The 13908-nt window shown below is 38.9% G+C and overlaps 1 protein-coding gene across 1 annotated transcript in view; it reads right to left on the bottom strand.

The window, feature by feature from the left end:
* The window catches only part of ST8SIA6 (ST8 alpha-N-acetyl-neuraminide alpha-2,8-sialyltransferase 6), a 123614-nt gene that overhangs the window by 31379 nt on the left and 78327 nt on the right, over nt 1-13908 (bottom strand). Inside the window, exon 4 of the mRNA XM_070600836.1 lies at nt 12555-12641. Within this exon, the coding sequence (XP_070456937.1) occupies nt 12555-12641 (87 nt within the window). The remainder of the gene's footprint in view (nt 1-12554; nt 12642-13908) is intronic.

The following is a 13908-nucleotide window of genomic DNA, read 5'->3' as shown; positions in this document are numbered from 1 at the left end:
AGTCATTGTGTAAGAAATGAAACGAGAAATAAAATCAAGATGGCATGCTAAAATACTATGATTTTAGAATCAATAGGCTTACAATGAATGTATGTTTCAAACTAAAGGAACAGGTTACTATTAAGAACACAATGATCTAAGAATTCCAGTGATTTACAGGGATTCTCAAAGCATGAAAACATTCATTTCAGCCCCAACAGATCAGAAGAATTTAGGGCTTCAAAAAAACACTACCTCTTTTTAGCAACATGTCTCTGACTCAATTAAATAGAGCCATCCACGAGATTGAACTAGCCACCCGGAACATCAGGAGGAATTCCAGCAATCCAGAGGGAATCTGTTATTAGTGTGTGATTATCAGGCTGGAATAACAGTGAAAGTTAGGATGAGGGAATTGATAGTTATTCCTAGTCATGACACTAATCACACAGTGGAGTTTTATCTTCAAATTCCTGGCTCCCTCATAAAATTAGGAAGGTGGGAAGGCCTATAAATTTAGAATTAGAAAGTCAGACACTGGTGCTTGCCCCTAATGAATCTAGTTAGATACAGAACGGATGACAGAGCATTCAGAAAAGCAAGAATGTCATCAGACTACAATTACAGAAGGCTTGTGTCATCATCTTGCCACTTCTCCTTGTCCCTGGAACTGTTGAGTGCTCCCTGTCCCCACTCCACCCTGGTGTCTCTCTTCCAGATTGTTCTATTGGGCTTCTCAGTCCAAGCCTTTATCACTTCACACCTGGCCTAATGAAGTAGAGGCACCTGTCTTACCCAATCTGCTTGGGATTGCTAGATTAACCAACCTAAAGAAAATGTTTGGCATGGTAACCAGAGAGAATTCCAAGATTAGATACCCAGTTGTCTCATTTACTAGTGATGACACCTTGGAAAATTCACCCAAACTCTCTGAGCCTCTGCCTCTTCATTTACTAAACGAGGAAAACAAAATGGTGTTATCCCCTCCAGGATCAAAGTAAAGATTTTTACAGCACTACAACCATGATGGCTATATTTAATCTTGAATTATTCCACCATCGCTTAGAAGATGAAATCCAAATTCCTAGGACCCGACACAACATGACAACAGCCTCCTGAAAATGGCTCATCCATACTTCCTTCTGGGACTTTGTAAATGGCCCTGCATAGGCTCATCTCCATCCATGCCTTCCGCTCCTGTCTGAATTCTTCCCTTTTCTTCAAAGTACAGTCGCCTCTACTTCATGGAGCCTTCCCATACAATCTCATTTCTCAGGTATCTGCTCCTCTGCTGAGGATCAACAGTAATCCATGGTTTATCCCATTTGTCTCTTGCGTTAGTAGTTATGTAACCTTGTATATGTGTCATAAGTTGCCATAGATACTAAAGGACTTTGAAGGAAAAATATCTTATTAATATCAAGAGAGAAGAAGAACATCAAGTATATACAGTACGTAGCAGCCACCTGCATATACTAAATACTCAATAAAAACACACCAATTGATTAATTTACCTTGTTGTATATGATCAACTTGGGCAACAACTTCATTGCTCTTACTACACAATAAGAGAAGATGGGAGCTCAACTCTCTCCCCACTGCCACAATCCGAAGGGACTCCTTTGAGGCAGGATGAGCATTTACACAACTTGGAGCTGGAAATGATCTTAGAGATCCCCCCTATAACGCCTCACTTTATAGAAGAGGAAACAGAAGACCAGAGACTTCTTCAGGGTCACTAGCCAGGCACTGGCAGAGCTAAGATGAGACCCTAAAATTCCCAGTGCTTTAACTGCTGCATGCTTTGGAAGTGGGTTGTCCTGGGGCTGCAGATAATCTTAGGATCATGTATTCCTCTCTTCAAGTCTCTTCTTCCAACTTTCTAACCCCTAGAATTTTTTTTCATTCTTCCCATAGAGATTTCATCTTTATATACACATAACAAGAACGCTACTCCATTAGATAACGTTGGAGACATACATGCACTGATCTAACAGTAAAATAGTATATCTACAAAAAGACCAAAATCAATTGGCTAGATTTGCATATACTGTTAAAAGACCTAGATGAAAGGACCAAGGTGATCCCTGAGAGAAGGGAGAGAAAAATAGAGAAAAAAGCCTACACAAGGCAGTCCATTAATATGAGTATGTAAGGATTGCAATTGAAGGAGAAATAAGAAGTGAGCAGAAAGGAGGAACTGGTCAAAAGGGAGCAATTTGTCTGAAGGGAGAAAGAGGATGGAAGAACTAACACTTTTAGAAAACCATACCCTTCCGAGGTGGATTAACAATGTAAGACGTAGAGTAGTGGTCATACTTCCCGATTTCAAAACTTACTAAAAGGGTACAGTAATCAAGACCGTGGGGTGTTGGCATAAGGATAGAAAAATCAATGAAATAGGATTGAGAGTCCAGAAAGAAACTCTTACATTTCTGGTAAGTTGATTTTTGACAAGGCTACCAAGACAATTCAATGGGGAAAGAATAGTATTCTCAACAGATGATGCTGGGACAACTGGATATGTAGTTGGATCCCTACCTCATACCATATACAGAAATTAATTCAAAGTAGATCATAGACCTAAACATAAAAGCTAAAACTGTAAACTCTTCAAAGAAAATATTGGAGTAAATCTTCAGGATCTTGGGTCAGGGAATGGTTATCTTAGAAATGACACCAATAGCACAAGTGACAAAAAATAAAAACAAATAAATTAGGCTCCATCAAAATTTAAAAGTTTTGTGCTTCAAAGGACACCATCAAGAAAGTGGGGAGGGGATGGCCTGGTAGCGTAGCAGTTAAGTTTGCGTGCTCCACTTTGGCGGCCCAGGTTCGCCAGTTTGGATCCCTGGTGCAGATCTATGCACCACTTGTAAAAACATGCGGTGGCAGGCATCCCACATATAAAAATAGAGGAAGATCAGCACAGATGTTAGCTCAGGGTCAATCTTCTTCAGCAAAAAGGAGGACTGGTGGTGGATGTTAGCTCAGGGTTAATCTTCCCCACCAAAAAAAAAAAGAAGAAAGAAAGTGAGGAAAAAAACAATCCACAGAATCATACAAAATACTTGCAAATCATATATTTGTTAAGGAACTTGTACCTGAAATATATAAAGAACTCTTACAACTCAACAATAAAATGACAAAGAGTCCAATTTAAAATGAGCAAGGTATTGGAAGAGATATTTGTCCAAAGAAGATATACAAATTGTCAATAAGCACATGAAAAGATACTCAACATCATTAATCATTAAGGAAATGCAGATAAAAGCCACAATGAGATTCCATTTCACACCCACAAGGACGGCTAACAATAGATTTGGGGAGCTGGCCTCATGGCTTAGTGATTAAGTTTGGCATGCTCTGCTTTGGTGGTCTGGGTTTGATTCCCAGGCACAGACCTACACCACTCGTTGGCAGCCATGCTGTGGTGGTGACCCACGTATAAAATAAAGGAAGACTGGCACAGATATTAGCTCAGAGTGATTCTTCCGCAGCAAAAATAAAATAAAATAAATTTAGAAAAAATACAATAACAAGTGTTGCCGAGGATGTAGAAAAATTAGAACCTTGTATATTGCTGATGGAAATGTAAAATGGTGCAGCCACTTCATTTCAGAAAACGGTTTGGCGGTTCCTCAAAATGTTAAATCTAAAGTTACCATATGACCCAGCAATTCCACTCCTAGGTCTACAAAAGAAGAATGAAAACAAAACCACAAATGTTCATAGTAATAGTATTTAAAATAACCAAAAAGGGGAAAGAAATCACATGTTCAGCTAATGAATGGTAAACAGAATATGGCATATCCATACAATGCAATATTACTTAACAATAAAAAGGACGGAAATGGTCATACGAGTAACAATGGATGAACCTTGAAAATATGCTAAGTGAAAAAAGCCTTGAAAAAACTGCAAGTCATTCAAAATGGTGGACAGATGGAGCACAGTGGGAGTAGTGGCAAGAGAGAAGGTGAAGAGATAAACACAGGCCAGATCATGAAGAGCTTTGTTATCAGTATTGTAAGTGATTTCAGAGGTGGGGAGAGTGTTGGGGGCAGTCCATATATACAGTGAAGTACTGTAGGATGACTATTTCGGTTGTAGTGGGAAAGTTGCACTGGAGGAAAACAACCTTGGAGGGAAGGTGACAAAAGGGAACTGCGATGTAATGCAGGTGACAAATAATGTCAGCAGAGCTGAAGAAAAGACAGATTGAGAAGACACAAATGAGGTAGAATAGATGGAGTTGGATTGACAGGATGTAGGAGATGAGGCAGAGCTCAGAACTAATGATGTCCCCCGGGTTTCTGACTTTGGCTGAAGGTAAGACTTTGACCAAGTCAAGGGACACAGAACAAAGAGGATCAGATTACGGAAAGATGATCAACGTTTCCCACGTTGAATCTGAGATGCCAGTGGAATCCCAGAGAAACCGTCCAGAAGACAAAGTAAGCTTGCATTTACTCATCAGTAAAAAGGGAATTATAACACGAAACTCACAAGTTGCTGTAAAGATTAAATGAAATAATTTATTTCAATGTGCCCTGCATTGTGGCTGGCACGCAGTAGGCACTCAATATGTGCTTGTTTGCTTCCTTTCCTTCCAGAGTTAGTCCCTTAATCATTCACATCTTAGCATGAGTTACATGTCCGTGGAGGTCTGGCACAGAGAAACTGGAGTTTTTAGGAAAAAGAGGAAGAGAACATTTAGGAACATGTAAACTTGACATGGTGCAGTGTCCCCAGAGCCCTGAGGCCTTGCACACTGAGAAGCAGGAGACAAGCAAAGAAAGGGCTGGGACAATGTACAGAAGGTCAAAGGAGGGAGGAAGGAGGAAACCCAGGCACCTGACACAGAGTGGATGTTCAATACATTTTGAAATATATATGAAATGAAAAATAAATGAGCGAACATGTCACATACTTTGCAGTTTTGCTAAGGGTTCATCCCAGCTATACCTCAGCCCACTCAAAGTTCTGCCTCATAACCTGGCAGCCATGGGAAAGTCCAAGAGGGTTATGTGACCAGTGTTCAAAATGGGATCAACGCAAGTTTCAATCTAAGGCAAGAGGGTGAATAAAGACCAAATTCAGTCAGCAACTCAGATGACTGAGTTTTTCCCTTACTAGCTAATGTGTGCACTGATATTTTTAAGGGTATGAAAGATCAGCTGACATAATTGAGTAGAATATAAGAACTAAAGTAAGGTAAAATAAAACATAGAAAATGATCATCAAAGCAAAGGACAGGAAGTCAATTGAAATATAAACTCAGGAGTGAAGGAGCAATGTTGAACCATTGGAAAAAGATCTATATTCTGGGATATTGTACTAATATTTACACAACGTAATGTACCAATGAAGACACTGAAAGCCATGTAATAAGGAGCAGAGGGTTTGAAAGGCAGGGAAGTCCAGAAGGAGGAGTATCTGACATGGGAGCATCAAGCAATAGAGTTAATATTGAGTCTAACTTGGGAGATAAATTTTGAAGTAAAATGTAGAAGATCAGTGAATCCCAGGTGGGTTTAATGCATTTTTATGGTCAAGTTTATATTCTGAGGACTACGAGGAGAAGTAGTTCCTAAGTGTACAAGAGGCAGTTTCCATTATGAAATCCAGCAGGCATAATGACATGGTGTGGTTTTCGTTGCTTCTCTAAATGCACAGGCATGCTGTATGGTATGACAAATAGAAGATGATATGACAGGATATCAACGGTGAAAAACGGTCTCGATGCAGAGGAAACCAAGAAAAAAAGCTTTTTCAATCTGACAAGTGACCCCAAACACCTATCATAAAGTGCACACATCTTCTTAAACTTAGAAAAAAATATGTATTGCTTTGAGCCGTCATCGTAGTCTCCCCGAATGAGTCATAAACAGCAAACATTTAAAGTGTATGAAGAGGAGAGAAACAGTGGCTCAGAAAAATGAATATGATCTTGTATAATCAAAAGAAGCCCCTGATAGAGATGACTGTTGCTTCTCTCCAAGAAATTTGGGCTACAAAACAAAACGCCTGGGCCATAATAATTCTCTGGAAGTGCTGATTGAATGAAAAAAGTCTTGAGCTCACAAAAGGCTAACCAAAGTCAAACCGTAACTATTGCTTTTGGAAAAATATTTCAGAAATAGCTGAAAATTTTGTTGGTTAAGCTACATTTGGTTGCTCCCTTCTATGATTTCTTGAAAAATATCAACATCCATTTATTTGCAGATTTTATATCTTTTCATAAGGCTAAATCATCAAATGGCACTGTTTTAATCATGTAAGTGTCATGTAGTAAAAAAAATTAACACATGACAGACAATATGTAAATTTATTTTGTTTAACACTGTACTTTTTTCCAAGAAGCTCAAATAAAAACGAAAGCAACACACTGGCTGTTATTTTGGAAATACCAATGAATCTACTAACACAGCATTGGAATCTTTTCTTATATATCAAACACAAGAAGGACAAAGGAACAATTTCCAAGACATTTTAATCAAATCAAACCTGAGGGGATAATTTGAGATTTAATAAAATTGCTACCATGTAATAGTTATCTGTAACAAAGTAATCAGGCACAAAATACCTGTTTTACAAGTAATTTGAAAGGCATCTCATTTGCATGAGTCTTAAAATAAAAGTGTGCGTTTACATATTAGCACGGTTTTCAGCAACCATGCTTTTAGTAAATATGTGATTGGTAATATTCAGAGATTTTGGATTCAAATCACATCTACGAAACATGGGGACAACTAAAGAAATCAAATGGTATTAGAGAATTCAAAAGAAATCAAAAACAAAATAACAGTATGAGTAATTTTGAAAAAAAAGAAAATTAAACACTGTTGCTTGGGTACCTATTAGTCTTCTGTAATCGATTACACAAAATGAATCAGTTCTTATAAGTTAGAAAACGATTCATAAAAGCTTAATGCAGTAATTACCATGCCAGTTACCTAAAGAATCTAAGACTAATTATTGAAGCTCAAAGATCTTCTGCGGGGATAAAACCTGCTTGCCAGAAGTTTCCAGAGCCTCACAAAGGAGCTTTTAAGGGTGAAGGAGAGGCAGTGGGGAAAGAGGTATAGGGAGTGTTTCATAACATTTATTCAAATTTAAGCATCTCGAGGTTGTTTTCAAATATCTGACTGTTCAAGCTAATGATCATCCACCAGTTTCTAAAAATGAGAAGGAGAGAACATAAAAAGCAATAATTTCTTAAACTGAAATCCAGGCTAGATTTTCCAGAAATTATGATATGTGTTATCAGCTTGTGCTTGGGGGAAAATATTGTCATAGGAGATCAATTAATGATTTTTAAAGCAGAAGGCAGACAGCTCAACATTCTTAACTTCGTATGGCCATATGTCAATGAAATTAGATGCCAAGAAAATACTGGGGATAAGACATTTTCAACTTTTACTTAAACCCCTCTTTAGGTTCAAATAGGATCTCACAGAAATGTCAATTCATCACTGAAACTTAGGATGTCCGGATGATAGGGAGGGATAAATCCGAGAGAGGGCCACACGTAAGCTTATAATAACCATGCTTACAGGGAAGATGAAACAAGCAATCAAATCTCAAAGCAAACAGAGCCCCAGGTCTGGAAAAGTTCTTGGAAACGTTTTAGACCATCTGGAGGTCCTAGACTCCTTGAGAATTTGATGCAAGTTAGGGATCTTTTTCCCAGAAACATGTACAGAATTTCACATGCAATTCCAAGGGCTTCATAGAACCAGTGACATGGACCTCAGATGTTTCCAGGTAAAGACTGAGAGAAGTTAGGGACGCAAACTGCAGGCTACAATTCCTCAGATGCACAATCAAGTGCTGAATGAATAAAAGCTTAAGAATCTATAAAAGGAAGACCAACACTGTTAAGTGGAAAAAAAAAAAGATTGCTGAGAAGATAGGCTTTTAGAGGGCCATATTTCTCACATAAGCTAGCTTCACACTGCAGTCACCTTCCAGGAGAGGCCATTTTCCCTGAACATTTATATTTATCCCGGACCAAGGAAATATCATCTGCATCTGGTTGTCCCAATGTCAGCTCAAACACAGCCTATCCAAAATGGGTTTATCTTCTCAAAAGCAACTTCCCTTTGAAATCTTTCTACTTGTCACTAGCACCACTATTATCCCAATCAACCAGACCCCAAATTTCTCACCTATCTTTGACTCTTCATTTTTCTTCTCCTTCCATTAGAACAGTAGGAATGAATAAGCAACCAGGCCTGTCAATTCTTCAGTCAGGTGTACTACAGCTATTTATTGGGTACCATTCAGTGTCATGGGCACTGCAGAGACAAAGATAGATAAAAGACACCCATGCCCCTAAGAAGCTCACAGTCAGGTGTCCCTTCCTTGATATTTTGATAGCTACCATTGATGTTTTAGATTTGCACCATTCTACAGTCACTTTTCTACTCCAGCCCCTAAGTGCTCTGACGTCCTTCAGTCTATTCACTCCTTCCTAAGATTCCAACTCGCATAATATTTTGCTGACCGAATATATTCCTTAAAATAATAAATTCAACATGTAATTCCCTTGATAGGAATATCTCTATTAGGTTCCTGGTATCTACAGAAAGCTTGTGGACTTTACGCTGATAACCAGAGCCCTGTGCATCATCAGGCCCACCCCCATCCACCTACAAGAATCCCCTTCATCTCAACCACCCTTTACTACAAGTTCACTGCGCCAATGAAGCTGTTCCTGAAACTTACTCATGTTTATTCCGGCCCCATCACTGCCATAGTGGACTCTCCTTCCCTTTCTACTCATCCTCAGAGTTACAGCTCGAGTCCTGCCTCTTCCCACAAAACATTTCAAGAAATTATATCCCACAGGGATCAGGCATTGATATATTCTGGTATTTGTATAAATCACTCATTTTGACACTACACCATAAATATTCATAATTTTATTTTTTGTCTTTTCAAACTGACTACAATGCCTTTGAGGTCAATAAGAAAACCTTGCATTTTTTCTTGTTAACTTTCCTGCATCTATTCATTTAACATATATTTACTGAGGTCCTGCTTTGCACTCCGCGCTGTACCAGGCTGTGGGGGTCCACCATGCTTTGACATAATAAATCCTAAACAAATACTTATTGATAAATAAAATTTATCCCCTTGGCTACAAGTGGCATATTTATTTAAGAAAAATAACTCTTAAAAGCTTTCTTATTTTTAGATCATGTGACTACACAAGTCATGTAATTTTCTAACAGCCCCGAGGTGTCAACGGTTGGGAGTTTCAACCATCAGGTTGCAGCTGGATTTAGAACATATTCACTTGCTCATATTCTTCAGAATTTAATGTAACTTTTGTAATTCCTGCTGAAAGAATATGACCACCTTTTTAAGGCTCACATTTCGCTTTTCTCCAATTTGGCATAAAATGCTGTAAGTAAGTAGAATGGAAAAGTCTTCAGCTACTTGACATCTACAATAATAGGAGACATTTTGATAATACCAGCTTCATAAATAAGCCAGAAACTCCTCAGATTTGGCCAGCTATGTCCGTAAAAATTTAGGAAAGTGGGCAGTTCATTATGATTTAATTGCACAGACTTCTGTTGAAGGTTTATATATATATTGTAGTTTATAAATATGCCCATAAAAATAAAATTACAATATTCAAGTAAATAAATAAATGTCCCCATGACTGTTCTCTTGAATGACAACAAACAATAAGTGTTATGGTCCCAGCTGTTTACTTAAATTGGCCCTGAGGGGATGGAAAGGCCATTGGGTCATCATCAAGTTACTGATGCACTTTTTACACTGAGATGGGTACTAAAGGGAAAATGGCCATTCTGTCTGCACCATCCATCTAGACAGCTTCTATCCACCAAAATCTGCAGCAGTGACTCTCTTGCAGCTTTGGATTTGAAGACTACTAATTTTTAACAACAACAACAACAACCACAAAGCAACAAGGGAAGAAAGAAATAAGCTGTAAAGAGAATTTCTTTTTTTAATTGAGCAAGACACTGTGTGTGAAACCTTGCAGAGATCATTTAAGGCTCAGGATGAGGTCACCCTCTTCTTCAAGAGGATTTACTTTCGTTTCTTTCAGATATCTAGGCTAAGGGCAGATCAAAATCCAACTGAGGATGGAGATGATTTCAATTTGGGCTTCAGTGGTTTAGAGAACTGTTCTTTTTTAGGGATTGCCGGAAGCTCTGCTCAGCATCTCTGCCTCTCTGCCAGGCTTTTACTTTTGCATCTGCAATTTCCCTGTGAGGAAAAGCAGCTCGAGATGCAGGGCTTACCTCCCTCAGCTTCTCTCGTCTTCTAGATCTTAGTCCTGTGGATTCTCCCCACCTTGGTAGCTCGCCAATGCCCTCAAACAGGTGTTTGGTACTATGTCTTGTATTATTCTCAGAAGCCTTGGTCTAAATTAACTTTACAGCCAGAAGTAGAAGCTCCTCTATCCCTAGTTCGATTATTGGTGTCACTACCCATCTGGTCTTTCTAGCTAATTACGTTGGATCGATCCTAGATAGCTCAATATCTGAACATCTCCCCTTTCCTTTTTTTCTTTTTCTGCACATGTAGAAAGGTCTCTCAAAACCAGACTCTCTGCCACTCATTGACCCTGTGATCATTTAGGTTACAATTGCCCACGCAATTTTCTATCTGGTCTCCCTGTCACTGGGATCCCTCAAATCTCCTCTTGAGTAAGACTGTGTCTTAGTCTTATATAACAGAACACTATAGTCTGGGTGGCTTATAAACAACAAGAATTCATTTTCCCAATTCTTCAGGCTGGGAAATCCAAGATCAAGGTGCTGGCAGATTTGGTGTCTAGTGAGAACCCCCTTCCTGGTTCTTAGACAGCCATCTTCTTGTCGTGTCCTCACATGGGAGAACGGGTGAGAGAGGAATCTGGAGTTCCTTTTCTAAGGTCATTAATCCCATTCAGGAGAGCTCTACTCTCGTAACCTCATCACCTCCCAAAGGCTCCACCTCCAAATACCATCACATTGTGGGTGAGGTTTTCAACTTATGACTTCTGAGGGGACACATTCAGTCCATAGCAGACTGTGTGGCATAAAATACCCTGAAAATAAGATAAACAGAAATCCCTTTTCCCACCCCTCACCCTGGGATGCCAGTTAGGAAAGATGCTTAGTGGTGTCCTACAGGAAGTCACAACATCTATGTGTTTGCCCAATGGAGAGAAGATATTCACTTCTGGCTTTGACCCAATCAGGAAGTTACTCTTTCACCCAGCGGGAGCTGACCGGAACCCCTCTCATATTGGCAGCAGAATCAAAAGCAGTTGGCCCAACAACTCCAGCGTACACTGACTGAAGGTAGCTGGACAGTGCCACAGCACTGAGTAAACACGAAGGGCTGCCTTCCCGCAGGAAAGAGACCCAAGCAGCAGGTGCTCCTTAGAGAATCTTAGGGGGAAGCAAAGTCTCTTTAATAAGGTTTCTACAACACTTGATGCTGAAAGTAAACTTTGAAAATACGAACCAGTAAAGATAAAAACGTATTTCTGGATTGTAACAGAATAAAATAACTTGGCACCAGACAAAACTCATGTTGGATGCTCAGCAAAGAATCATAATGTGAGCAATGAAAAGCTGAGCTATGTAGACCAGGCAAGCACAGAGATAACTGGCCCAGCTGCCCCTTATGAGCAGGTTTTGGGAGGAAGGAGTGTCAGATAAATATCTACGCTCCCTCCGCAGCACATTATCTTAACATAATTTTTTTTTTTGAGGAAGATTAGCCCTGAGCTAACATCTGCTGCCAATCCTCCCTTTTTTGCTGAGGAAGACTGGCCCTGAGCTAACATCCGTGCCCATCTTCCTCTACTTTATATGTGGGACGCCTACCACAGCATGGCTTACCAAGCAGTGCTATGTCTGCCCTCGGGATCTGAACCGGGCAAACCCCGGACTGCTGAAGTGGAGCAAGCACACTTAACCACTGTGCCACCAGGCCAGCCCCTATCTTATCATAATTTATCTCTGCCTAGGTGGGCTCTAAACTATCCAAGCACAGGACAGCTCTATAATTATCAGTTGATAACCTGGTCTTGTCAGGTTGATGGTTCCTTTCCAGATTATTACCTGGAGCAATTGAAGCTCCTAAATGTTGCTGGTGTTAAAAAGCTAATGAGAAAAACCATAAGAGAATATCCAGAGAAGAAGAGTTTTCTTTCTAAAGTGATCTGATTGTGGATGATTTTTTCCTTCTGTTTTCCAAACATTCCTTAACGCTCTTACATGTTATTTACAAAATAAATAAATGTCTAATACAAATGGTACCACAAAGATGAGACAGCCTCTAAAATATAATAAAAAGTCTTAAAAAACCTTTCTGTTTGAACTTGGGATGTTTGTAATTAATTCCTGCACATAATTGCAAATTTCTAGAAAAGAGATAAGGATGGAGTGGCCTGTACCTCATGAGAGGGTCTTAGAAGGAAATCATCTTAATTGTCACCCCCCCCTTTTTTTTACAACATGTTGCTTATTTTTCCTAGAAGCAAATATACAAGACATGTTTTATCTCAGATTACTTATGAAGAATTTTTTTACCTAAAATTCTCATATTCTTCCACTTGTCGTTTCCAAGGACAGCTCTGTATATTTGTGACAATTCGAAGATAGTCATCCTCTGAATACCTAAAAGTCAAATGTCAATGAAATTAGAAAATCAGGATCTTACCTATTGCTAAACAAATACGTAAGTCTTCTAAAGACATTTTTATAATCTACTCATTTTAGCCTTCTTGAATCTTTTCTGAAATAAGGTGACGTAGAAATAAGTAAATATCAAAACATTTCAAAACTTCTAGGAATATACAATTTGCAAAGAATTATTATGTTGATTTAGCAAACAAACCATGACAACGCACCAACTCACATTCATGTTTTATGGCCATTTCACCTTAGCTTTAACTCAATGACAAATAAATATACATTTTATAGATGCTTGCCATAAATATATGGTTTATTATTTTTTTCAGACTCTAAGTTGATAGATTTACCTTGGGATATATAGATCAAATTTCTCCAAAATAATCATCCTAAATTTTAATTCTAAACAGTACATTAAATAACTAGATTAGGCCCAGTTAAGAGAGATATATATGGCACAAAAAATTATAAGCACAATGGTACCGTTTGGCTGGATCCCAGTCCCCAGTAGATTTCACTCTCTCTGAAATTCCATCAAGTATTAATTCCTTTAACCACAGAATAGACTTTAGTCTTTAAGGCTCATCACTTAAAATGCAAATATCCTTTGAGTGAAAACCCCTTAAATTTTCTTTCAATTAATATCTTAGTCATAAGTTGCCAGTTGTTTGAGATCAAGGCTCTGGAATAAAGAGATAGAGTATGTGTTGGTGAAAAGAGAAGATAGAGTATGTGTTGGTGACTGGGTGGGGAAGGGAGAGGGCAATAAAGAACCTTGTCAGGAAAATCGCTTCCTCATCCCCATACAACAAAATGCGGGTCTTCCAAAGTTTATCTCTGAAAGGAGGTATTTGTTACAGTTGGGGAAAGTAGTCAACCAAGCAATTCCTCTCCCCCTGAAATTTACTTTTTTTGGGTATCTCTTTCTGCAATGTTGCCACTAAGATTAGTCAAGAATATTTTACCTTGGTTTCTGTTGGCCCACCTAAGGAAAGCTGAAAATCTTGAAAGACTTTGCTAAATACTAAAGGAGAAGCAAGGCAAAGAGCTACCACAAGAGAGATTAAAAGTGGATTTATTTGTATACAGGCTTTCAACTTTAACAGATTTACTTCCCTCCCATGGGCCCTAAGACTTGTCCTAGTACACTAAGTGGCATGAGAGATCTATACGCTGGTCCCAAAGCTTTGTCGACATGTGACAATTCCTATCTGGAGTGAAGATTGCCAGTCTCCATCTGGTGGGAGACACC

This window comes from Equus przewalskii, chromosome 30, assembly GCF_037783145.1.
Source record: "Equus przewalskii isolate Varuska chromosome 30, EquPr2, whole genome shotgun sequence".
Lineage (NCBI taxonomy): Eukaryota > Metazoa > Chordata > Mammalia > Perissodactyla > Equidae > Equus > Equus przewalskii.
This window is presented reverse-complemented; position numbering and strand designations above follow the sequence as displayed.